Source organism: Alternaria metachromatica, assembly GCF_023757995.1.
Source record: "Alternaria metachromatica strain BMP 0045 chromosome Unknown scaffold_4, whole genome shotgun sequence".
Taxonomy (NCBI): domain Eukaryota; kingdom Fungi; phylum Ascomycota; class Dothideomycetes; order Pleosporales; family Pleosporaceae; genus Alternaria; species Alternaria metachromatica.
The window spans coordinates 381,197-406,110 of record NW_026055495.1 but is presented as its reverse complement, the minus strand read 5'-3'; the positions used below and the strand labels follow the sequence as shown (position 1 = coordinate 406,110).

The 24,914-nt window shown below is 53.3% G+C and overlaps 10 protein-coding genes across 10 annotated transcripts; 5 read left to right on the top strand and 5 right to left on the bottom strand.

Moving 5' to 3' along the window:
* Positions 1–187: 187 nt before the first annotated feature.
* J4E83_002494 (uncharacterized protein) lies at positions 188–1,522 on the top strand (the record flags this gene model as incomplete). Its single annotated transcript, XM_049329440.1, has 5 exons — positions 188–223; positions 288–385; positions 460–752; positions 810–1,288; positions 1,334–1,522. The coding sequence occupies 5 exons, from the start codon at positions 188–190 to the stop codon at positions 1,520–1,522; spliced, it is 1,095 nt and encodes a 364-aa protein (XP_049191119.1).
* A 1,136-nt stretch (positions 1,523–2,658) lies between these two features.
* J4E83_002493 (uncharacterized protein) lies at positions 2,659–4,398 on the top strand (the record flags this gene model as incomplete). The annotated part of the gene is made up of 4 exons (XM_049329439.1): positions 2,659–2,777; positions 2,826–3,510; positions 3,610–4,075; positions 4,130–4,398. The coding sequence occupies 4 exons, from the start codon at positions 2,659–2,661 to the stop codon at positions 4,396–4,398; spliced, it is 1,539 nt and encodes a 512-aa protein (XP_049191118.1).
* A 367-nt stretch (positions 4,399–4,765) lies between these two features.
* Positions 4,766–5,964, top strand: J4E83_002492 (uncharacterized protein; the record flags this gene model as incomplete). Its single annotated transcript, XM_049329438.1, has 3 exons — positions 4,766–4,870; positions 4,928–5,614; positions 5,674–5,964. 3 exons carry the CDS (start codon positions 4,766–4,768, stop codon positions 5,962–5,964), a joined length of 1,083 nt encoding a protein of 360 aa, XP_049191117.1.
* Positions 5,965–6,476: 512 nt separating this feature from the next.
* J4E83_002491 (uncharacterized protein) lies at positions 6,477–6,953 on the top strand (the record flags this gene model as incomplete). The annotated part of the gene is made up of 2 exons (XM_049329437.1): positions 6,477–6,537; positions 6,829–6,953. 2 exons carry the CDS (start codon positions 6,477–6,479, stop codon positions 6,951–6,953), a joined length of 186 nt encoding a protein of 61 aa, XP_049191116.1.
* Positions 6,954–8,266: 1,313 nt separating this feature from the next.
* J4E83_002490 (uncharacterized protein) lies at positions 8,267–8,888 on the top strand (the record flags this gene model as incomplete). Its single annotated transcript, XM_049329436.1, has 2 exons — positions 8,267–8,502; positions 8,597–8,888. The coding sequence occupies 2 exons, from the start codon at positions 8,267–8,269 to the stop codon at positions 8,886–8,888; spliced, it is 528 nt and encodes a 175-aa protein (XP_049191115.1).
* A 400-nt stretch (positions 8,889–9,288) lies between these two features.
* Positions 9,289–11,640, bottom strand: J4E83_002489 (uncharacterized protein; the record flags this gene model as incomplete). Its single annotated transcript, XM_049329435.1, has 4 exons — positions 9,289–9,633; positions 9,686–11,337; positions 11,387–11,508; positions 11,576–11,640. The coding sequence occupies 4 exons, from the start codon at positions 11,638–11,640 to the stop codon at positions 9,289–9,291; spliced, it is 2,184 nt and encodes a 727-aa protein (XP_049191114.1).
* Positions 11,641–12,242: 602 nt separating this feature from the next.
* On the bottom strand, positions 12,243–15,068 carry COT3 (Elongation factor 2; the record flags this gene model as incomplete). The annotated part of the gene is made up of 5 exons (XM_049329434.1): positions 12,243–12,260; positions 12,314–14,745; positions 14,811–14,868; positions 14,950–14,965; positions 15,061–15,068. 5 exons carry the CDS (start codon positions 15,066–15,068, stop codon positions 12,243–12,245), a joined length of 2,532 nt encoding a protein of 843 aa, XP_049191113.1.
* A 1,168-nt stretch (positions 15,069–16,236) lies between these two features.
* Positions 16,237–18,652, bottom strand: J4E83_002487 (uncharacterized protein; the record flags this gene model as incomplete). Its single annotated transcript, XM_049329433.1, has 3 exons — positions 16,237–17,283; positions 17,445–18,182; positions 18,239–18,652. The coding sequence occupies 3 exons, from the start codon at positions 18,650–18,652 to the stop codon at positions 16,237–16,239; spliced, it is 2,199 nt and encodes a 732-aa protein (XP_049191112.1).
* Positions 18,653–19,306: 654 nt separating this feature from the next.
* On the bottom strand, positions 19,307–21,075 carry J4E83_002486 (uncharacterized protein; the record flags this gene model as incomplete). Its single annotated transcript, XM_049329432.1, has 4 exons — positions 19,307–19,348; positions 19,405–20,656; positions 20,710–20,860; positions 20,913–21,075. The coding sequence occupies 4 exons, from the start codon at positions 21,073–21,075 to the stop codon at positions 19,307–19,309; spliced, it is 1,608 nt and encodes a 535-aa protein (XP_049191111.1).
* Positions 21,076–21,958: 883 nt separating this feature from the next.
* J4E83_002485 (uncharacterized protein) lies at positions 21,959–23,586 on the bottom strand (the record flags this gene model as incomplete). Its single annotated transcript, XM_049329431.1, has 3 exons — positions 21,959–22,195; positions 22,257–23,445; positions 23,555–23,586. The coding sequence occupies 3 exons, from the start codon at positions 23,584–23,586 to the stop codon at positions 21,959–21,961; spliced, it is 1,458 nt and encodes a 485-aa protein (XP_049191110.1).
* Between the last annotated feature and the right edge of the window lie 1,328 nt (positions 23,587–24,914).

The following is a 24,914-nucleotide window of genomic DNA, read 5'->3' as shown; positions in this document are numbered from 1 at the left end:
CCATGTCGAGATGAAACAGGCGCGCTAGCGTGGCTTAGCTCCAAATGCCTCACGCAACCCTTAGGCAACCGCGTCTACTCCTCAACATGCTCAAACACCCAACAAACTATCGCAAAGACCCCTAAAAGCCGTAATGTCGCTCAGCGGCCAGAATAACCGCTCTACCGACGCCTCTGACACCGATGCAATGTGGTCTACCCTGCGCCAGACCCATGCAAAGCTGGTAAGCACGCAAACATGCAGACGTTGGATTGTGTAGTCGCTAAATCCGTATGCTTCTTGTGTAGAAAACTCGTTCGAATGACTTGCAGAAGATCAGTCAAGAGATGAAAGAGCTGAAGAAGAAGCAAGACGCCATCAAGAGAGAAGTAGAGAACTTGGAAAGGTACGATGAGGTTGTTCCCAATCCCAGGATCCTTGCGCAAGACTACCACCCGGAGCCAGTAGTAACACCACTAGGGAAATGGATGCTACGTCGGTACACATCGTCTTTAAAGAAGCGCCAGCCCTCATGGAGCCTTTCCTCACTCGACTGCCTCGAGAGATACGTGACCTTGTCTATGAGTATGTCTGCGTTCATCCAGACACCATACAGATTGCTCTTCCTGGACAGCCTGGTTCTCGGACAGACCCATCGGTTGTTGGATCGGGTGGCCAACTAATGGATGTGTCATACCTGTCAAATTTGGAGGTCGTACCTACCGAGCTGTCCGAGACATATTGGTCGAAGAACCGTTTCGTAATCAGAGTCGGTTTGTGTACTGGCATGCGAGCTAACTCTTTGGGCACTTTTCTGCTGCATGGGACAGTGCCTAGTGACAAACCGTTTTGGAGGGTGTTTGTGCGCCCGTGGGAGCAAATTCGTCATCTGAAAATATACCTGGCATGCGAACATTGGGAATCTGACACGCGCTACGGGCAAGACAAGATGAGTGACTACTACAAACCAGCATACGGCCTCGGTGACGACTCCACATTCGCGCAGGCTGCCGTGTCTAAACAAGAGGCTCAGGTTTATCCTCTTACTCGACTGAAAGGCCGACAGGAGCTTCACATCGAGATCGAGATACATACCATGTTCGCCAAGGATGGCGCTGATGTTCAACAATCCGAGCGTCACTTCGTTAACATCATGGAGAGCATTCGGCAAACTGTGTGCGATCTGATAGACTCCGGCGTCCATGTCACGGTCATATCGAGCAACGTCGACTATAACGAAGTGTCTAGGGGGCCTAAAACATGGGACATTACATCTCGCTTTGTCCTAGACACAAACGAGTGGCGCAGTGTACGTACATCCTCGACAGTAATAACGATCAAGGCTGACTTGTAGAAGGAAAAGGATCAAATCGAAGCGCGAGACAGGGAGACCGGCTACTTCGGGCATCCGCAAGCTGCGATGTACCAGTGTGTTCCTGAAGCAGCCCTTGCTGATATGGACGGTTTCCGTGAGCTACTGTTGCGTCGTTGGAAGGTGCGATATGCTCTGCCCTGGATGGAAGAAGAACCAGAAGTTCAATAGGGGCAGAACGGTCAGATTGAAGATGAACAGAGAGTTTGAGCAATGCCAGTAGTGCGTTGCATGTTCAGTCAGGGTAACGATGTAACATTATCGGTGCGCTGGCAGCGGCGGTGACTTTGATACAGAAGCGTGTCGAGTGAAAGTTAAAACCTCGAGTATACACCGCTTACTCTAAGGGCCGCTATATGTATAATATCTATCAGGATCGGCAGCGTTTAACGTATTTGCGTCCAATTACGAGCAGTCATTTCCACCACATGGTACCCTGGTACGCTATCTCTCCGAAAATCGAGATTAGGCGATAAGCTTCACATCACGTCAAAACTCTACAAGCATTTGTAGACCGGTGAGAAGGTCGAAAACTTGGGTCATTGCCTTCTTCAGGGCGCATAGCATCTGTTCCTATGAGGTTTCTGCTGGCAGAAGTTGAACGTACCAATGAAATGGATGGACGCTCTTCCACAAGCGTTGCGAAGCTTAGTAAGGGCCATGCAGGTGCAATTCGTTGACTCGTTTTACGTTTGCGCAAAACCCACACGTCCCCTTACTCTCCCGTCGATTTCGGACATGCAATAGCCCGTCAGCCTATCAGCCGCTTGACACATGGTAATGTTTGATCGGTCCCAGACCCAAGAGTCGTGGCAAGAGTCGTGGCGTAGCGGGGTACCCGGGTAGAGATCTTGCCATGACGATGCAAGCAAGTGAGCCCTACGCCCTATCTACAACCGAAAAACGGCCATATACCGACGCTGACACCCGACGGCACATGAAAGGATTGCGACGGCTGTTTGCCTTCAGATAGATGGGTCGGCGATCATCGTGGAGTCCGGGGAAGAGCCGTCTCCACGCCGAAAGGCTCCACTGGCAACCGTGCCCCAGGCGCTTCACCACTTCGAGAGCTAGTAATGACAGCCATCTACCTTGGCACGCGCGCGCTCCATCAAAAACGGCGCTGACAAGGACACCGGCCAGACCCAGCTGCGATCCGGCGTGAAGGAGGACCTTCCGGGGGGTGTGGAGTACAAATAAAGCAGAGGTGCGGCTGCGACGTTACGACTTGCCGTTGTTAAGAAAAAGGCCGTTCCTTCCTTCTTTCTCTCTGTACCTGAACGCGCTCAGCACTGACGCGCTTCACCATGGCCCAAGCCCAGACGGATTACGCGGCTGAAAAAGACACGCCGAGCAGCCAACATGAAGACTTCAAACCAGAGGACGCGCACCAGATTGCGGGACACGGCCATACTGCTACCGACATGCGAGTCTAGCCAATCTCTTCGATCTTCTTTGCTGACAATTTCGACAGCTACGGCCATGCTTTAATGCAATTTGATAAAAAGGCAGAGTCACGTCTCCGCCTGAAGATCGATTTGTACATTATCCCGACCGTGGCCCTTCTCTATTTGTTCTGCTTCATCGACCGTGCCAACATCGGAAACGCTCGTCTAGCGGGCCTCGAAAAGGACCTTGGACTCAGTGGTTACGACTACAATACCGTTCTTTCCGTGTTCTACGTCAGCTACATTGTCTTCGAGATCCCGTCCAATATCTGCTGTAAATGGCTTGGTCCGGGTTGGTTCATCCCTATCATCTCACTATGCTTCGGTATCGTATCGATTGGCACGGCTTTTGTTCACAACATCCATGCCATTTGTGGCGTACGCTTTCTGCTGGGTATTTTTGAAGCTGGTATGCTACCAGGTATTGCATACTACATGTCCCGGTGGTACAGACGCTCTGAGCTCGCGTTCAGACTGTCGCTGTACATTGTCATGTCTCCCCTAGCTGGCGCTTTCGGTGGATTGTTGGCTTCAGCGATTCTCACGCTCGATTCCTTCGGCTCGCTCACACGCTGGAGGATGATCTTTGCTATCGAGGGCATTGTCACATGCTGTTTGGCCTTTATCTCCTTCATGACGCTCACAGATCGTCCAGAGACTGCGCGCTGGTTGACGCAGGAAGAGAAGGATTTGGCGATTGCTCGGGTCAAGGTATGTTACTATACACTCTGGAAGATACATGGCACAGTGAAGTGTGGATTCGGCTAGACAACCTGGTATGTATAGTACAGCTGCTGACATTTGATCCAGTCCGAACGTGTCGGCCAGAACGAGGTCCTGGATAAGCTAGACAGGAAGAAGACGCTCCGCGGTATCTTCAATCCTGTGGTACTGGGGACTTCATTCATCTTCCTTCTCGACAACATCACGGTGCAGGGTCTGGCTTTCTTCGCGCCCACGATCGTCAAGACGATATACCCAAACGATACAGTTGTTTCGCAGCAACTTCACACCGTGCCACCGTATATCGTGGGCGCCTTCTTTACACTCCTCCTACCATTCCTGAGCTGGAGATTCGATAGGCGCATGATTTTCTTCATCCTGGGAGCACCGCTTATGATGATTGGATACATCATGTTCTTAGCCAGTACAGATGGGCAAGTTCGATATGGTGCTACCTTCCTCATAGCATCGGGAGCATTTTCGTTTGGCGCGCTGTGCAACGCGCAGGGCTCCGCCAACGTTGTGTCCGACACGGCGCGTGCATCCGCTATTGGTAAGTACTAGAATCTGCATGTCGTCATCAAAGCAAAGTCTGACTGAACGTTAGGTACCGTTGTCATGTTCGGCAATGTAGGCGGCCTGATCTCGACTTGGAGTTTCCTCCCCACAGATGCGCCTAATTATCCCATAGGTAATGGGCTCAACCTGGCAACCAGCAGTACGATCTTGATATCGAGTATTCTATTGTTGCTCTGGATCAACAGGAGTAACAAGCAGCGTGACGCCATTGATGTTGATCAGGAACTGGCTGGCAAGTCGCAGGGAGAGATTGAGGATCTAGATTGGCGGCATCCGTCGTTCAGATGGAGGCCCTAAAGGAACCTCATCACTAATGTATTACACGAAACGAAGCTGCCAACCATGACTCTTGTATGAAGAAATATCAATTGCACTACAAGATGCTCCTGATGAATCCCAATGTGTGTTGTATTGCAAAGACCGAGTAATCCCCGTCATCCGGATTCCCCGCATCGATCGATAAGCATACCCTCCGCCCCGAACGCGACCTCGGTCCAGGAGCTCTTTCGTCATGCATCCGAGCACGACAACCATGATGAGCTATTCGGGTCATCGCTCCGCGCATCTGAGCTGCACATATCTAATCACGCATCCTCCCTAGCCTGTTCACCGACATTGAACTGCTACGCGTTACCACATCACGTCTCAATCGCCATCAACTACAATGCCTTCCGCCATCGTGATCAGACAAGTCGAAGGCAAGCCGGGGAAAGTCTACTACCCACTCGAGAAGATAACTGTCCCCGAGCCCAAGCCGAAAGAAAATGAAGTAAGCTCCCTCTACCACAACCTGACACTCGCGCACCATCTAATCCCCATCACCCAGGCCCTCATAACCCTCACCGCCGCCGCGCTCAACCACCGCGACCTCTTCATCCGCCAACACCTCTACCCCGGCACAACCTTCGGCGTGCCCCTCCTCGCAGACGGCGTCGGCATCGTCACCTCCGCCGGCGCATCCCCCTCGGCACAATCATGGCTCAACAAGCGCGTCTTGCTGAACCCCGGTACGGGCTGGAAGGACAGCATGGACGGCCCCGAACATCCCAAGGGGTACGCGATAATGGGCGGCACGAAGAGCAATCCCGTGGGCACACTACAAGATGTCTGCGCGCTCGACGCCGGTGAGCTGGAGGAATGTCCCGACCATCTCAACGACGAGGAGGCTGCTGCGCTGCCCCTTACCGGGCTGACGGCGTGGCGCGCGTTCTGGGTCAAGAGCGGCAATGCGATGCCAGGACGCAATATCCTCGTGACGGGTATTGGAGGCGGCGTTGCGCTTATGGTGTTGCTGTTTGCTGTGGCACAAGGTTGCAATGTCTACGTGACGAGCGGGAACCAGGAGAAGATTGACAAGGCGGTCAAGTTGGGTGCGAAGGGAGGTGTTATCTACAAGGAGAAGGATTGGGATAAGAAACTTCAGGCCATGCTGCCGAAGGAGAGGAAGTACCTGGACGCTATTGTAGACGGGGCTGGAGGTGATGTTGTTAAGGTGGGGAGTAAGATACTCAAGGTTCGTTTTTCCCTCCCTCTCTCCATCTATTGCAATAATAAGCTGATTTATCAATATAGGCCGGCGGCGTCATCTCCATATACGGCATGACCGTATCCCCCAAAATGGACTTCCTCATGTCAGCCGTGCTGCGCAACATCGAAGTCCGTGGCTCCACCATGGGTTCGAGGAAGGAGTTTGCTGATATGGTGCGCTTTGTCAAGGAGAAGAAGATGAAGCCTGTGGTCAGTCGCAGTGTGCATGGTTTGGATGTGGAGAAGATTGATACCCTGTTTGAGGATATGAAGAGTGCGAGTCAGTTTGGTAAGTTGGTTGTTACCCTGGGGCAGGGTAAGGCGAGTAAGTTGTAGGGTCTACCGGTCACTTCGATGGGTCTCTCTTCAGATGCCTAAGTCTTTGTCCGAGAATGCCACACTTTACAGCTCAGTAAGGCTACCATGAGGATTATGCTGGCGCCCGACGAGCGCATATGGACCGCCCGTGTTTCTTTGTCCGGGGCCTGTATGAAACTAACGGAGTGAGCGGAGTGAGTGAGAGGAGGGTCGGACATGCACTCCCTCCGGCAATACATCGGAGTTAGAGGTTGGGTTACACAGATAAGCATGACTACATAGCATCGCTTTTGAGCCCCCAAAAAGCTTCTTCTTGCATCGTCCACATTCACTCCTCTTCTGCAACGGTTACATCATAGTCAAGCAAGGGTATCACGACCATGTCTACACGAGACTCGAATAAGGACAGACCGTACATACCCCACAACAGTCTAAAGCAGGATGGCTACTCCAAAGAAGGCGAGGCGACAGCTACATGCTATTGCGGAGCTGTACAACTAGCATTTGTAAGTTCGTGCTCCAGTGGCACCATGGTCTTCCTATACGACAAAGTTCTAATGCTCAACGCAGCCAACCACCGCCCCAGGCCTCGTAGACACCTTCGTCTGCCACTGCACCGATTGCCGAAAGATCACAGCGTCAGCTTTTACCTCGGCCTTCATTGTCGCGGCTTCAGCTGTGAAGCACATTCGCGGCCAGGACAATCTGAAGAAGTTCTCACAGTCCCAGACGACTGCTTCTGGCCAGGCGATGACGAACTGTTTCTGCGATACATGTGGAACGCTCATGTACCGGCTGACTGAGCGGCATCCCGAATTCACCCTAATGAGGCTTGGTATGTGATGTTCTCCGGTCAGGCGAAGTGTGTACTAAATGCAGCAGGCACCGTCGACGATCTGAATCTGATGGAGGGCTTACTGAGACCCAAGCGAGAGGTCTACGTCAAGGACAGGGTGAGTTGGGTCCATGGAGTGGAAGGAGCGAGGCAGAGTGAGATCATGGAGTAGCTATTGAAAACCAGAACTGGGAAAATGAACAATTACCATAGCTGCAACATGGGAAAAGTTCACTTTACAGTACTGTCTCAGATACAAGGTTCATTGGTGTCCTAGCTTGATGTCGCACCTGCTCAACAAAAAATGAGGGTGAACAGTAAAGCTTATGCATTTCCCATGAACACGACCCAACGGACATGCTTACCAAATCACCGAAACCGTCCAAATCGCATGCAACCGATCCCTGCATATCGTCAGGAACCACCAATCGGCCACTAACACCGCAGATCAGGCCTCAAACGTGAAGCCGTCCCAACGGAAAGCACGCGACGCGTGCCATAATTGTTTTTTGCTGGCTTGGAAGACCAAAACAAGTCCGTAGCAACGAACCCTCCCCTTTCGTCGTTTGTTTCGATCCATTCGATCCCAGAACCGGGGGTCCGTTGTGTTCTTGAATCCTTACCTTGTGGGGCTGGAAGTTGTAGGAAATGCGGAGTCGGGGTTAAAACGACGGTTTTCCATGTGTGTGTAATACATCGATGACGAAATGATATATTGGCTTACTGAGCAACACCATCGATAACAACAACCACAACGATAGCCGGTATAGCCACTGAACGAACGGAAGGGAAAACTCGACCTGCATTATCTGGATCTGTCAGCCAACTTGGCAGCTCCCGCGAAGGTTTTAGTGCTCACTATCACAAATCCTGGGGTACACAACATATCGCGAGGCAAGCAAGGGGAGAGGAACATAAAAAAGAGAAGGAAAGCCAACCGCAACCATGAAGTTCATCAAGCAAATCGCCCAGCGTCTGAATCCCGACTTACACATCCCCGGCACCGACAATCCACCACCAGCCGTGCTGCGCAAGTCAAAGAGTTCAACAACACTACTAGTAACGGAGAAACGGAAAGAACTCTCCACGCCACCATCGCACTCCTCGCTGCGCAAGAAAGCAAGTTCCATGTTCCTAGGCCGCGGGTCTAACATCCAAGATTTCGCAAACTGGGGAGATATACCGATTCAAAGTACTGGTGGTGATCCTACCGAGGCAACAGCATCAACAACTAGTCTTCCCCCGCCTTTACCAAGAACGCCAGTACGAGCGCCAGGAAACGCCTACGCACTATCCCCATCCCCGCTTTCAACACCGCGACCCTCAACGCAGAACTCCACAAGAACAACACAGCCCTCCACGCAAACCTCAAGGCAACCCTCGACCCGCACATCAACGCGAACATCAACTCGAACCACTCAAACCCCCACGCCCGTCATACCAACAACACTCTCACCCAGAGATCCCGCACCAATAGCCTCATCCATGGCCCTATCCGTCAGCACATCCGATAAATCCCTGCCTTACTTCCCGCTCGCGGGGCAGGCCAAAGACGGCTTCTCCAACAACGAAGAAGCGACAGCGACGTGTTTCTGCGGCGCGGTTCAACTCGCTTTCCCGGTCGAGGGACCCGGGTTGGTATCGACTTTTGTGTGTAATTGTGCGGATTGCAGGAAGATTACTGCGAGTATGTTTGCTAGTAATTTTACGGTTAGGGATGAGTAAGTCTTTCTTCTTCCTATTTTCGTTCCTATTTTCATGATCCTGAGGGAGTGGAGGAGATGGCAATGCGGTTACTGACGAGAGATATAACAGACACCTGCGCCACCTCCGTGGTCGAGCTAACTTGTCGTCGTATGGTCAGGCCTCGACGATAGCTTCGGGCCATACTATGACGAACTACTTTTGCAAGACGTGCGGGACGCTCATGTATCGTGTTGGCGCTGCTTTCCCTGATTGTTCCATCTTGCGGCTTGGGACAGTGGATGATTTCAATCTCGTCGAGACGAAGTTGAAGCCGACGCGCGAGCTGTTTGTCAAGGATAGAGTGAGTTGGTTTGACGGTGTGAAGGGGGGTGAGGTGAAGAGGTTTCAGGCTATGTTGTAAAGAGGGTGTGGGTTTCCAAAGGCCTGGAGGAAGGAGTTTGGGAACAGGGGAGGATGTTGTGCAGGACGGCGTGGCAAGTGAACTTGTTGTTGGAGCTGGTGTACGGAGTTGGAGGGATAAGGGCAGGCTCAACTGGTAATGATTAGATAGGAGGGCTGGAGTGTAATATTATATGTGAGGTGGGGCGTGGAAGCCTCTTGAATATCTGCGCCAATGTGACGTTGTGAGACCTAGGATATGATATATTGATGCATTGCATTCATGCGAAGAGACTATCTCGAGAACACACCATGCTCCTTGACCTAAAAGCATGACGCCACGCTGATGTTTGATAGTAATAAAGGAGAACAGAAAGACATTGCAGAGTCTGTCACTGCACATCACATGCCAAGGGTATCACTTACAGCCACTCATCCACATCATCCGCAACATCCATATCCGCATCCACGCCCCCCATCTGCCGATCCTCATCTTCTTCGACCTTGATCTCCTGCTCTCCGATGGTAGCGGAAGAGTCATCACCATCATCGTCGTGAGGAGCTGTGGGTGTGTCATTTGTCGTCGTCACGGATTTGAGACCACCAAAGGCGTCGTTCGGAACCCATGCGAGATCGAGTTTGCCAACGTCGGGAATATTGAGGGATTGGTCGAGGAAAGTTTCTGCTTGGTAGCGCTCTTTGAAAGTTAGGATGAGGGTGTCGGCTTGCTCGGGGTGACGCTCAATATTTGTGCATTCGGGTATGTTCTGTACATATCGTTAGCAGAGATGAATGAATCCAGGTATAACTTATACTCACGAGAAGGTGCTGCCGTAGAGACTCATCCCTCGGTGTATCTGGCTGGATCTGGGTGACTGCCAGGCGCCTAGGCCGGTTGTCGAGCTTCTTATTCACCACACTTCGACCAGCAAAGCCACCTGCACGACCCCTGTACGCGCCCCGGTAAGGTGCGAAGCCCCTACCCCGTGCAAAGGGAGCGTATCCTCGACCTCGGTAAGCTGGATTGAAGGCGCCACGGCCATGTGTCTCCTGCTCGCCAGGACCATGTTGATCGAAAAGTTCCGCTGCTTCAGCCTGTAGCGTTGCAAGAGTCTGAGCAAAGTCATCGTTCGGGTCCCCTGATAGTTCAGCAAGTTGTCGCTTGATCTCCTCTATCTCCTTGTTCTTTTCTTCCAGCTGTCTCTCGATGTCTGCAGCTCTCGCGTCTGCTTCCGCGGCCTTGCGACGACGCTCCTCGAACGCTTTCTGAGCTTCCGCTTGCCTAATAGCGATCGCCTCTAGGTCGAGCTTCTCCTCTTCGTCTTCCTGCTTCTCTTGGGCTAACTTTTCCTTTGTCTCTGGTGCATACCAGTAGACCTTAACGAACCGGTTCTCAAAGACAGCCTTGGGACTGTGATAAGCACGCCTAGCGGTCTGGCGATCAGCAAACTTGATCACTGCTAACTGCCTCCTAGAGTGTATGTCGAGCTCATCGATATCGCCAAACTCTGAGAAGTAGCTCCGTATGCTGTCCTCGTTGAAATGCTCCGCTGGAATCTGTTCGACGACAAGGGTCCTATTCGACTTGTCACGCGAGTAGCCCGGCAAAGAGAACGATGCGCGTGCCCTTCTACCCTTAGTTGCACGAGGCTGGCCACCGGACACTCCTTGCTTGTTGGATCCTCTAGATGGCTGTACAGCAAGGAAAGACTGCTCTGGATCGTACTCGGGGATTTCGTCAGGCGAAACGGCTACGGCAGCGTCGCTATGTTCGTGTGGACAAAGGGTACCGAGTGCGCAGAAACCCCTTTCATAATAATCAGCACACTTTGTCTTTTGCTGTCCTTGGTTCGGGCCACCGTCTTGCGCATTGGAGAAAGGAAGCTGAGGCATGCCCGGCAGATTCGCACCGAAGGCTGCTGCCATAGCAAAGAAAGCCATGGGATCTGAGGTATCGAATGGTAGAGGGCCTGGCGGCGGCGGTGGAAGGTTTGCGAAATTCGGCATACCGCCAAAACTCGCGAACGCGTTCTGTGTCCGCGCATCTCCAGTCCCAGCATTCCTACCGCCTCTGCGAGCTGTCTGCTTCGACGGCCTGTTATTTCCTGCGCCGCTGCGGGTATAGTGTGGATCCTGGCCCTCTTGTGACTGGCTGTTGTCCCTCTCCAACACCTTGCGCTTCCTCGACTGGTTCGAACCATCCTGATATAAACCCTGCGCAGTCGGTCGATCGGGTAAGAGATGTGATGCTGCTAAGTTCCTTTTCGCAGTAGGACCTTTCGGGGCCCCGAATGGCACGTTCGACGGATGCGGTTCGTATTCGAAGTTCGTGCTGCCAACTATAGACTGTATGGGCGCGGATTGTGAGGCTTGAGCCGATGCTTGTGGTTTCGCGTCATTTGTTCTCGGCTTCGGAAGATAGCTCTTAGCTTTGAGTGCTGCAATGACGTCTTTTGCAAAAGGCTCGGTGTCTTTGGGCCATTAGCGACGAAGTGTTATGTAGCCTTCGCATGCGCTTACTCTCCGGGCCAAGAAAGTCTTGCAGTGACTCGATCAAGGTACGCTGCACGTTTGCATCGGTGTCGTCGACGGTAACGAGGGCGGCTACATAGTCAGCGAGCACTCCACCTTCCACACCGGAGCTATATTCCAGGTCAGTATGCGCCTGCGCGATAGCTTTGGTGAGAGCAATGTGTAGCTTCGACTTACATGTTCTCCACATTCGGTAGCAACCAACTCTTGAACACGGCATGATCTTTCTCCTCGAGTAACATGGCGAATCCTAGGGACAAATTGCGTTCATAACCAGGTTGCGCGATCGCGTTAATGTCGAGGTGCAGTCTGGTACTGCGCTGTGGTGTTTCCGGTGGGACTTGAATTGCGCCGAGCGTACATCTTTCGCGTTGCTACTAGCGCGACGGCAATGTCATAGCTCTCTTACCCGTGAGCACGTGACGCCGATGCCCCGCTACATTCACCATCTCGAACTCCTAGATGATCTAACCAGAAGGAGGCGCACCTACCAGGCCTGAACATCCCATGCATGCATTCACTCACCACAACATCATTTTTACTAACACATGTCACACATAAAAGATGCTTAGGTATTTGTGCGATATAGCTTGATTTTCTCCAACTATACTACACTGAGAACATGTAAGGAAAAGGGTCATCATCCGTATCTTTCGTGCAAAGCCCCAAAAAACCTGACTAATATCAAGGGCGAAACCGCCCGGACCGACATTTACTAGCTCTGGTTGTCCCATGGGGGAGCTGTTTGCGTCATACATCGACCAGCGGCCACGAGCTTGCCCATGACTGTCGGATGACCCAGAATCGCGAATAAAGGAAATCTAACGCTTTTGCGAGCATTCCCTTATAGCTTGTCGTAGTACTGCAGAATTCGTTAGCATATGCTGTTTCTAGACCATGCGGGAGGAAACTTACGTTGGAAACGTCGGGCACTTCGGTCTTGATACCCTTGCGCTTGCGCATGTCGAAGACGATCTTTCCGGTGAGGGTGGAGGGGTCGAGTGCGGAGCCACCAGTGAGATGTTGCCAATGGTCGAAGACTTGTTGTGGGAAGGCCTGTCCACCAGTGGCGGCACGGAGATCGGCGGTGAAACCGAAGGACTCGTTGACGGGAAGGTACGCCTTGACGTTGAAGAGAGGAGTACCAACACGCTGGGCCTCCTCGAAGACGTGACCTCTCCTGCGGGTGAGGACACCGTAGATACCTCCCATAGCCTGCTCGGGAACCTGGATCTCGCAAAGGTAGACGGGCTCGAGAAGAGTGGGCTCGGCAAGGAGAGTGGCGGCGTAGAGGACACGGCGCGCAGTGGGGATGATCTGACCACCACCACGGTGAATGGCATCAGCGTGGAGGGTAACATCCATGATGTTGAAGCGGATGGAGCGCATGGGCTCCTCAGCAATGGGACCTTCCTTGGTAGCCCACTGGAAACCAGAGACGACGGAGTCCTTGATTTCACTCAGGTACTGGACGGCCTTGGTCTGGTCAACGAGCAAGTTGGCACCGGTGGTGTCGGGACCGAAGCACCAAATCTTACGGGCATCGGTGACGTCCCAGCCGTGCTCGTCAGCAAGGATACGGGCACGCGACTTGATATCATCACGAGGAGCGATGACACCAGTCTCGATAGCGCGGGACACCTCCTCGTCCAAAGGCTGAGCAGTGAGGTAGAGACGGTTGTGCTTGTTGGGCGACTTGGACAGCGCGGTGATGCTGGAAGTGGCGTTGACGGTCTCACGGTACTGCACGACGGGGTCGGAGATACGGAGAGGAACACCGGCGTGGTCCTCCTCGAGATCCTTCAAGCAGATCTCCAAGTGCAACTCACCGGCACCAGCGACGACATGCTCACCAGATGGCGAGATGTAGGTCAGGACGCAGGGGTCGGACTTGGAGAGACGCTTAAGACCCTCGACAAGCTTGGGCAGATCCTGGGCGTTCTTGACCTCGACGGAACGCTGGACAACGGGAGAGACGGAGAACTTCATAACCTTGAGGTTGTGGGCAGTCTCGTTGGTGGTGAGGGTACCAGACTTGAGCAAGAACTGGTCAACACCGACAAGACCGAGAATGTTACCGGCGGGGACGTTGTCAATGGGCTCGATGAAACGACCCATCATGAGAATGGTACGCTGGATGGCCTTGATGAACAAGTCCTCCTTCTTTCCGGGAGTGTAGTTGGGGCCCTGAATGCGGACCTTGAGACCGGAGCGGACGGTACCGGAGAAGACACGACCGAAAGCGTAGAAACGACCCTTGTCGGAAGTGGGCACCATCTTGGAGACGTACAGCATGAGAGGACCGTTGTGGTCACAGTCCCGGATACCGATGGCGTTGACATCGTCGTGGGGACCCTCGTAAAGAGTCTCCATACGGTACTTCTGAGCGGTGACGGGAGAAGGAAGATGGAGAATCATCATCTCGAGGAGAGCGTCAGCGGCGGGAAGGAACTTCCTCATGACAACCTTGAGGAGCTGCTTGCCCTCGAGATCCTTCTCATCGGAAGTGAGCTTGATCTCGAGCTTCTCGAGGAGAGTGGGGATCTCGTCGGTCTTGAAGTTCATGACCGCCTGGAAGATGCGGAAGATGGGGTCCAAGATGAACTGGTTGAAAGCACGCTCAAGGGGCTGACCCTCGTGTGTGCCAACCTTGGTCCACTTCTTGGTCTTGGGGTTGAAGAAGGAGTCACCCCAGAGGCGCTCCATCATCTTGTTCTTGTCGACACCGAACTTCTTGGCGTACCTGGAAGCGAACTGGCGGATGGTGAAAGCCCAGCCGTGGAGACCGGAACCGAAGGCGATGGTACCCTTCTCGGGGTAGACCTGGACATCACCAAGGGCCTTGTCGTAGTAGGTGGCGATGACGACGTTGACGGACTCGATGACACGGGAGAAGTTCTGGTACAGGTCCTCCTTGCTGAGCTGGAGCTCGAGAAGAGCACGGTCGACCTTGTTGATGATGACGACGGGCTTGATACGCTCACCAAGAGCCTGACGCAGGACAGTCTCGGTCTGGACGCAAACACCCTCGATGGTGTCGACGACAACGAGCGCACCATCGGTGACACGGAGAGCAGCAGTGACTTCAGATGAGAAGTCAACGTGACCGGGCGAGTCGATCAAGTTGATCAAGAAGTCGTTCTTGGTGGTGGGAACGGGGATGTCCTTGAGGTCGTCCTCGTCCTTGAGGGTGGCGTACAGGGAGATGGCAGTCGACTTGATAGTGACACCACGCTCCTGCTCGTCAGCTCGGGTGTCGGTGAAACGAGCCTCACCAGCCTTGGCAGCCGAGATAATACCGGCACGCTGGACGAGCGAGTCGGTGAGGGTGGACTTTCCGTGATCGACTGTGGTGGGGTATGTTAGCTTTCTGTCCAGCCCGATGCTGCGGGGTTGCCACGAGAGCGCTTACCGTGGGCAATGACGGACATGTTCCTAATGTTCTTAGGGTCGTCCATGAGACCACGGATCTAGCCGCGCAGTCAGTATTCATCCTTCCGGTGTTGCCAATATCGACGTGTGGTGCGGGGTGATGTGTGCGCGGAACGTACCTCCTCGACGGTGAAGCTGGCGTCATGTTAGCGATTGTCCAATTGTTCCCGCAGACAAGAGACGAAAAGTCCAAGCCTGGAAGGGAGATGGGAATGGCGTCGGCAACTTACTTGACCATCTTTGCGGTGTTGGTACTGTTCTTCTTTTACGAAAATTCAGTGGAGGGGAGTTGACGAATACCCCGCTTTGAGCGCGCGGATTCGGTGTATAGGTCGCGGGTTGAGCTGATGTCTCTGGCGATGCAGTCGACCAGAGTCAGACAGACGGGAGTTGATTATAAGCCGTAGAGGCGGGCGTGCGTCTGGTGAGAAGAGTTCTGCGAGGGGGAGCGAAGGTTTTTAGTAGAGCTAGTGGTGGGGTCAGTCGCGCTTTCCTCGCTAAAGCACGGCCCACCAGTGGCGCGAAGTAGCCTGTAATGCCCAAACTGGCCATGCTGCGGCGCCCTTTCGCTTTGGTACCGCACAACTCGATGTGCTGAATTCTATGATTTCCCCAGAATCGAGGCCATGACTCCACTGATCTCTCGCGGTACTGCCAGTCACTCGTCTGCGGATTACAACGCGGCGGCCCAATACATACCATTGGGTAGCGCCGCGACTGGTGTGGGTCATGATCGGGGGGAAATATCGTCACTTGTAATTTCACCTACTAGATTTGGCCTTGCAGCGGAAAAATGCATGGCTGCATGTGCCCCAGTTGGGTCTTTGTGGCAAGTCTACGCCTTGAAAAGCCCAAAATTATTATGCACCGGTACAATGGTTACCATCTTTCGTGATTTCCTTGCCAACAGCGCCATGGCACAGGTTTCAGAGGCACCTTGGTTGGAATCCGTCCGGAAATAGATGACCTCAGCAATCTAATCGAGCAATTTCAGTGCCCTCCCGCCCTTGAGAAACGCAACATTATGACTCCCCATACTTTCCAAAGATCTTCTGGGTCAAGAGCAGGCGATTCACAAGATGACGCTTTGAAATCCAGTCGAGAGGCGTACGTTCATGAAGCTGCTACCACGTTGGGCTTATCCCCGGTAATTCCGCAGCCCTTTGGGCCAACTGCGTAGCCACGTCTCATTTGCTCAGAGCACGACGAAGGCCTTTTGGAATACCAGTAAAGTACAATGTGCGTTGACCGCGAGACCAGTGTCTCAAGTTGGAAAGCAGAAGTACATTCGCTTTCCTGTCCAAAAGGCCTATCCTACATCACCAAAATCTCCGGTAAGCAAAACATGAACGTCGCCCCTGACATTTCTCTTTATCACAAAGACGAGGACCAAGCAAGCTGTGGACTCATTCCTCCGAGCTGCCGCCTCTGCCTCTACCTCCACGATAGCCACCCCTTCCACCCCGTCCACCCCTGCCTCTGCCCCTACCTCTTCCTCTTCCTCTGGTATTGCTGTCCTCGTTGCCAGTACCTGCCCACTGATGCCCATCATTCGCTGACAGTGCCTTGTTCGTGCTAGTTGGCTGCTTGTTCTTGACATCTACCGCAGGAAGAGTCTCGCTGCGTGCCTGGGGCCTGGTAGTTCGACTATGCTCTGGCTCTGGCGTAACTTGCGCTATGCGATCCGGATGGACGAATGTTGCTAGTCGTCCTGGTTCGTTACGCTCTTCGGAAGTGTTGCGCATCAGAGTCTTCTGCGGTGACGTGTCGTCCTTGCCTTTTGCTTCAGCGACTTGCGCTTCACGCCAGTAGGAGCGCTTCTGGTATCGGTCTTGGAAGGGAGGTGTCGAATCTGTCCGGTTGCTGCTGCCGTAACCTGCCTCATGGTAGTGTTCTCCCTTTTCGCGGCGCTTGCCTCCACGTGTGCTATCACGGCTTCGGTGGCTGAAGTTTAGGTGGCCATCTCGGGGGTCATGCGGAGGTGTGAACCGATCGGTCTGGTCAAAACCCCGCTCGTGATCTGCTTCATTGTGGGATAAACTTGACGGCTTTCGTGGATGACGCTCGTAACTTAATTCCATCCGAGGAGTATCTTCATCACCACTGAAATCACCCCGCTTGGCCAGCTTTTTCCGCTTCTGTGCATGAGGGCGTTTCCGTGATCGTTTGCCATGTGCTCCATCTTCCGAGTTCCTGTCGTGGAATGAAGCCCCGGCATCGTCATTGGCCTCTTGTTGTACAATGCACTTATCGATGTCGTCGAAGTTGGCGGCCCTTCTCGATGGGTGGACGTTCTCTTCCACGTGAGCAGCCGACTGAGCAAGCGATGCCTCTTCCGAGCGCTGGCGAAATCTGTCCCAATATCCTCCTTCGCGTTCACTGCCCGCACCATCCCTCGCATCATCTACTGCGGCTGGAGCACTGTACCAGTCATCGGCACTGTCGATAGAGTCCTATCAGTAACATTTAGCTTCGCCTCCATCGTGCGCAATACAATGCGCAAGTAATAGAACAGCAAAATCCAAGAACGTGAAATCCATGTTAATACTCAACGCACTCTTCCAACTCTTGCCCTGTCTCTCTCCCTATCATCTGCCCTGGGGTCATTTGGTACCTCTACCTCATACTCCTCTTCTTCGACCTTGTGGAACTTCTCAACTTCGGCGCGCTCACCGTGCGCACGGGCCGCGTCCAACATGAACCGGACCGTGCCATTCTGACCACGAATGCCGATTGCGGACTTGGGTGCTTGGTCTGCGCCAGGCGAGAGTGCGACGGGGGTGGCTGGGGTGAGCGGACTGGTAGGGTCGATGCCATTGCGAGGCTTGGCACCGTTGGCTGTGCCTTCTGCGTCGGCGGCTTGCTCAGACTTGTACTGAGAGTAACGTGGGATGTGCGCTGCTGAAGCCTCCTGGTTGAGTCCAATGCGGATGTTGATAAAGTGTTCGAGTGTGTAGGAGGGTCCAACCGAAGTGGCGCTGCGGTGATGGGTGTATAGATCGAGCATATCGAGGAGCGTCTCCATAACCTCTGCCCGGCTGGTAGCCCACTTGTGGTATCTCACAGGTCCTGCATCCACGAACTTGGAGGCATCCTTCCCGTGAAGTCGTGCGGCAAGCTCTAAGCACGCAATAGCCAAAGTCGGCGTAGACTGCTTCAGCGGTGCGAACGTCCTGTATGAATCGATGCTCAGGTTCCAGGTTGTCTTGGCCTCGTCTTTCGCGTCGAAACGCAGAGCTCTAGCAAGCTTGACCATGACCTTTTGGGGGTATCGGTTGCGGAAATCGAAGCCGGCGCTTTCGAGCATGAGTCGTTCGAGACCGATTATAAGCTTGGAGTGGTTGTCGAAGCGCTATTGGTGTGTTAACTTTGGACTTGCGATTACTCTAGCTCACAATAGGTGCATACCGGATCATCGCTGCTTAGGCTCTCACCAGGCCCAACCTTGAGGTTCCAATGGGCGCAAAGAATCTCCCTACTCTTCTTTAACGTGTCCTCGATCTTGCAGGCTGTGAAGAGCGCAGCAGCTGCCGCGTCGGCCCAGTTGTACTCATTGTCCGCGTGTAATAGCCTGAACTTGTGGTAGTAGATGACAGCTGTGTTGAAGGTACGGATAGGCAGCTGCAGCGCGCGCCGGACTTGATCTATCCAGGCAACGCCTTGCAGGCGCACGGCATCCTCCTTGGCATCGCTCATATGAATCTCCGCGAGACATTTCTGCATGCGCGACTGCAGGATGTAGGGCTTCGCGATCTCGATGTAGGACGGGTGGGGTCCGACGCGCTCAGGATCGCGCTCCGAGGGAGAGGCGGTGGGCGCCATGACGTGCGCTTTTCTTCAGAATCTGTGCTGAACGTCTTGCGTCGTTGCAACTGTTGGTAATGGGGTGTCGGTTGGAAGCAGCGTGACTGTGCGCAATGGGTCGGGCATTCACTCCTCTGGCGCGCTTCTATGATGGCGCCCCAAGCGAAAACTAGCAATCCGTGGAAAGGTTGTGGAGCCAGGAGGATGCTGCTGCGGGCAAGCAGGCGGTGGAAACACGAAGACAATCGGCATGTGGAGTGGACTTCAAGGGTCATGGTCATAGCTCTAGTTCCTGCCTGCGGTAGACATGTGGACCACTGAGCTTGCAATCCACCCAGCACGTTTTGCAAAAGCACGCGAAGATTGTTCTTGACTTCATACATTCTCCATGCCATTATCGCTGTCCTATATAAGGCCGTCCCCTCCCCAGCTTATCCCCTCCTCGTCCCAGTATTAATTCATCCCAGCTTACACTGTACTCATGAAGCCAACGGGCTACTTCTCAAGAAGCGCCAAGGGCCGTAATCATTAATGTCTAAAGATGCAAGACCAGAGTACAAGTGTACCTCTGCCTTGGACGAACCAAATTTTCAACACAGAAATCTACGGACGCAGATGCAAGAAAAGATCGCTCAATGTGCGCATCACGTAGCTGAATAAAACATTGACTGGTTATGCCGCTGTTCGGTCCTTGAATGTAAGAAGGCAGTCATCCTGTGAAAGGTTAGCGAATACTCCGAAGAAGGTGGATGTTACACAATACGACTTACCATAGGGAAAATAGTGGCAAACACCTTGATCACCTCGCTCTGATCGGTGACCTTGTGGTCCCAGTCAAGCAACATACTCGCCTTGCCAATCATCAACATGAGGTTGGCTTGCGCGTAAGTCTGGCCCAGGCAGTAGTGGGGACCTGTGCCGAATACGAGCCAGTTCTTGGTTTGTTGATCAGCGTTGCCGGTGATCCATCGCTCGGGCTCGAATGAGTCTGGGTTGGGGTATGCTTCAGGGTCGTGAAGTGCCGGGTAGGTGGTAGGAATGACCATGGAGCCCTTGGGAACGGTGTATTCAGGTGTTACAGGGAAGTCCTTCTTAGCCAGGTAAGGAACCATGATGACTGGGGGACGATAGCGGAGAGTCTCCTTGACGACAGCGCGGGTCCATTGCAACTTCTCGATGGCGTCAAGAGAAAGAGTACCGTGGACGTCGCCATTTCTGGCCTTGATGTTCTCCTCGCGGATCTTCTCGAGGTACTCAGGGCGGTCAGCCATGATCTGGAAGAGCCATGTGGCGGCAGAAGAGGTAGCGTCCTGGGAAGCGAAGAGGAAGGTGAAGATGGTCATGGAGATCTCAAGATCGCTGAACCAGCGGATGACAGTCGCGGGCTTCTCGGCGTCATCGACCTTCTCGCCAGCTTCAACCCTCTTGCGGTACTTCTCAGACTCGATCATGTTGTCTACCCAGAAGTCGAGAATGCACTCCTTTTTGCCACCAGCAGCCATGCGGACCTTGCTCTTTGCGGCACACTTGGAGAACTCATCCAGGACCATGTCAGCGCACTTCTTTCCGTACCAGGTCTTGGTGAAGGGGATAATGATAGGGAAGTTGACAAGCTCGAGCGCAGCGGTGATCAGGTAGTAGTCGTCGGCGATCTTCTTGACGGCCTCGTCAGAGGTGTAGTGACCAACGAAGGTACGGCAGCTCAACGCAGTGATCATGAGGCGGAACTCTTGCATCCACGGAATGTGCTTGCCCTTGTTCTCGACCTGCGAAAGCTCCACAAAGCGCTTGAAGTATGTGTTGTAGACTTCCTCCTGGCCCGGTAGGTACTGTTCGAGCGCTTGACGAGTAAACAAGCTGTTGAGACCTTTGCGGTAGTCGACATGGGCACGGCCGTCCAGGAAGACCCAGTTCTCGGGGCGGAGGAGTTTCTGCGCGACATCGACGACGCAGGGCTTAACGAAGGCGGGGGAGTTGAAGATCTTGCGGGCCATGTCGCGGGTGGAGGCAATGACGACGAATCTAGGAGCGGTCAGTATAGGCACAGACTGAGGGCAGGTGACGGGGTGGCATACTTGTGGAAGACGGATACGCAGCTGAGAGGACCGGACATCCATTTTTCGTGGTACTTCTTGAAATCGGGGTTGACAGACTCGAGGAATGGACCGATGAAGGGTATCTTCCACGAGGGACCGACGATTGAGCCCTTGTTCCAGATGTATTTGACTGCGCGAGTGTCAGCAATGTCCGGCGCAAACGTAACACACGTAATGCCTACATTGGTCGTACGCCACCGCCGTTATAATAAGCGTCAGAGCGAGCTTCCAGGCATTGAAGCCGGAGAAGACGGAGGATAGGAGACCGCTGGTATCGAATTGCTGGAGGACATGGGCAACTTTTGCGTCCGCCGTCGGCGAGACAAAACTCGCGTTGACCGCCATGTCGAAAAAGTTAGGATCGCGCCGCGCTGTGTTGTGTACGAGGGGAGGCGCGAGGGTCGCGGAGGGGAGGACGTAGGGAAGCCAAAGGGAGTCAATCGACGCTGTATTATATTCCCGCGCGAGGACGAAGCCGAAAAGAGGATCTCTGATTGTTTAATTGCAGGGCTTGGCGCGAGCGGTGGCCACTGCAAAAGGAGCCATGTCAATCACATCGACTTTCGGACTCTAGTGCATTATAGGCCTGGCGCTGCCCGGCGAGTCGGATTTAGCACATCCGGGCGCGCGACGAGTGGACGCCCATGGATGATGCTGCCGTATAGAGCGCGGCATCTGTGGTCGGCGGATACGACCATACGACGCATGCATGTCGCCGGCACATGCAGTGACGTTGTTCGGAGACTAAGCCTAAGTCGTGCGTTGTCTTAGAAATCCACTGTAGGTCTCAGATCTCGAGATCGAGGGACGGGGACCGCCCCATACAGTTCCTGCCCTGGTTTTCAGGCACGCGGCCAATCGGCATCTTCGCCCGCGCCGCAAGCACGGCATCCAGTTCAAGCTTGCGCATCGCATGTCCAACACGCCACCGGTGAAGTATGCCCATTCTATCGTAATAAAATTCGGGTCAACCAATTACATGCTACCAACATCAATGTTCCCAAGGTCGCAGTAGGGATTGTCGCTGCAATGTCAAACAGCGACAAGGCCATACCTGGTCTGACAGTAGTAGTCGTCATCTATGAACATGAAAGCGCCGATAGCATTGGTGGCACATCATACAAGGGAAAACCCGAACGCGTCTGTAGAATACACCGGGACAAAAAATGTAGATTAGAAAATCCCACGTTAATGTAGGCTGTATGGTATTCACTTTTCTCCATTGCCTCTAGTCAAACCTGCGATCAAGAGGCACCGCGTTGATGGAACTGGGCCAATATCTGCCTTCTGTGATGGGGAGTGTGGCCTCGGTAGCTGTAATCGAGTCCATGCCCCATCGCTCGCGAAGCATATGGTCTACCTCAATAGCGGGATAGCCAAACGAAACGTCGTTCGGATCCATCCATGGGGTTGCAAGGTAAAATTGTGCCACCCAGGTGTTTTCATCCTGATGAATGGCTTTCTCCTATATTACCGTTAGCTCAATGTGGGACACTTTGCCTGAGGTTGGCTAATGCTATACTTACTTGCTCCCATTGCTTTTGAGTTAATCCGAATATCCCTGTGATATCACGCGGAAAAGCCGTCATGGGTGGGTCATGATGCGTGACCTTGACAGAGATGTTGTCACAGTCATACTTCATGATGTATACCCAGTTCCTGATAGATTGCAGGAAATTCACGTAGTTGCATTGAGCGCTCACTCCAAACTCGTCATCTGTGAAATCTGGGAGTTCAGTCATGATAACAAATTCGATGTTGATATCGTGCTTGGATCGCTCCCTCAGAAATTGGCTGAGACCTTGCAAGTTTTGCTCAGTGAAGCGGAGGAAGCGTCGTTCGTAGGAATATTTATCAAGCTCCGTGAAGTGGTCTCTTTGCATGTCTTCGATAAACTGCTCAAATTTGACGCGAACCTGGAGATTCCTGATGTGGTTCCTGGGGTACAGCAGTGGTTTTGTCTGAACGGCCTCCGGTACTTCCCAGGGGGTACCATCTTCGTCGTTGTATCCCACAATGTTGTGGCCGGAGTGGTTCTCGGAAAAGCCGAATATAGCTCGTTCAACGCTGCATATGGAAAACGTATTGAGCGCGTAGTATGTCTTCTGTATCTCATACGCAGCTTCCGCACCAACGTATCTGGGGTCCAGAAAATGGCTGGATGGAAGTGGCATATCCCTCGGTGGCTTGTGTGTGTGTTCTTCTCTGACTCGGCCGTCAGGGAGGACAGTGGTATTATCGTCGTCGACCAAACTCCGATCATAATCCCGATGGATTAACTCCAAGTTCGCGATGCGTTCTGTAAGTTCCAGGCTCAATTGCACATCGTTGCTATCATCGGCTTTCCCCGTCTTCACATCGACGTCCGGATTGTTACCGGTGATAGCGCGGTAAGGAGCCGGTGGTGCTGCCCCCCTGAACGAAATGGTTGGTCCCACGAAGCCATCGTAATGTTGCCTCTGTAATGGATCGTGAAAAGGCTTATCGTATTTGCGGAAGTGATAGTATGGGCCAACGGGAATAGGACGATCGGGTTCAACGCAGAGGAACTCGTACACCAAGTCGCGCAGCTCCACGGGGAGCTTTTGATGCATCAGATTCACGAGCCGCAGACAATCCTTCATTGCGTAGTAGCGTATATACTTCTGATACACGACATCATTGGCACGCGCTGCCTTGTTGGTCTGTTCCAGCTCGAGCTTCTTTTTAGTGATTCTGCAGGAACGTCAGCTACTCGAATGAATGGTGCGAGTCGTTGTGCAAGTCTGCCATAGCTAGGACATGCGACGCCTACGTCACGGACGCAGTCGTTTCTGGCACTTACAGATCTTGTTCGAATTGCGATTGCACGGCCATCCGACGGACGACCGCTTGTAGCTGTTCGAGCTCATTTGGATCATTCATCTTGCATGCGAAGAGCGACGAAAATTGAAGTCTGGGGTTTGAAAACTTGAACGTGTCGAAGGCGCAATTTATTTATTCTGAAGTCTGAAACGTGAAGCGGGAAGCTCATCAGTGCGGAGTACGACCGGTTGACCCCCACATTTAGCGCGTCACGTCCATTGGCTAGCCCGAAACGCGTCGCGTAGTCACGCCGTCCGCATTCAACCGTCTCCAGGACGTCACCTCGGCATGGGTTGACATGGCCACCATCAAGGCCATCGAGGGCCGCTCTGTGCATCAGATCCAGTCCGGCCAGGTCATTGTTGGTCTGGAGTCAGTCTGCAAAGAGCTTGTCGAGAACAGCATCGATGCAGGCGCCACATCAGTTGGTATGTCTTCGCCCCACGATTTCTGGTTGACATAAGCTGACTGATGGTGAACAGAGGTGCGCTTCAAGAACTATGGCCTGGACGCTATAGAAGTACAAGACAACGGCTCTGGCATCTCCCCTGACGACTACGAAACGATCGCGCTCAAGCACTACACGTCCAAACTCGCTACCTACGACGACCTTTCGTCCCTACAGACATTCGGCTTCCGTGGCGAGGCCTTGTCGTCGCTATGCGCGCTATCCAACTTTCACATCATTACGGCTCGGCCCTCCGACGGCCCAAAGGGTACAAAGCTGGAGTTCGAGCAGTCCGGCAAGCTGAAGGGGACGTCGGTGGTAGCAGCCAAGCAGGGCACGACTGTGGTGGTCGAGACACTGTTCCATAACCTACCTGTACGGCGGAAGGAGCTCGAGAAGAACATCAAGCGGGAGTACAACAAAGTGCTGCAGCTGCTGAACGCATATGCTTGCATCAGCGTAGGCGTCAAGTTCTCGGTGAGCAATCAGATACCGAAAGGGTCAGTGCAGATTCAATATCCATCCACCCATCCATCGTGCTGACTCAGTCAAGAAAGAAGACCGTGGCTTTCTCAACCAACGCGAATGCGAGTACACGAGACAACATCTCCAATGTCTACGGCGCAAAGACGATCGCTGCCCTGATTCCGCTAAGCCTCGAATTCGTCATGGACCCTTCGAGCCGGCCGGGTGCCACACAAAGCGCAAAGAACTGGAGCACACAAGAGGAAAGAGGCTCAAAAACAGTCAAGATAGTGGGCCACATTTCCCGCCCTGTTGTGGGTGAAGGTCGCCAGACACAAGACCGGCAGATGTTCTTTGTGAATTCGCGGCCTTGTGCTCTGCCACAAGTTGCCAAGGCCATCAATGAGGTCTACAAATCCTATAACAT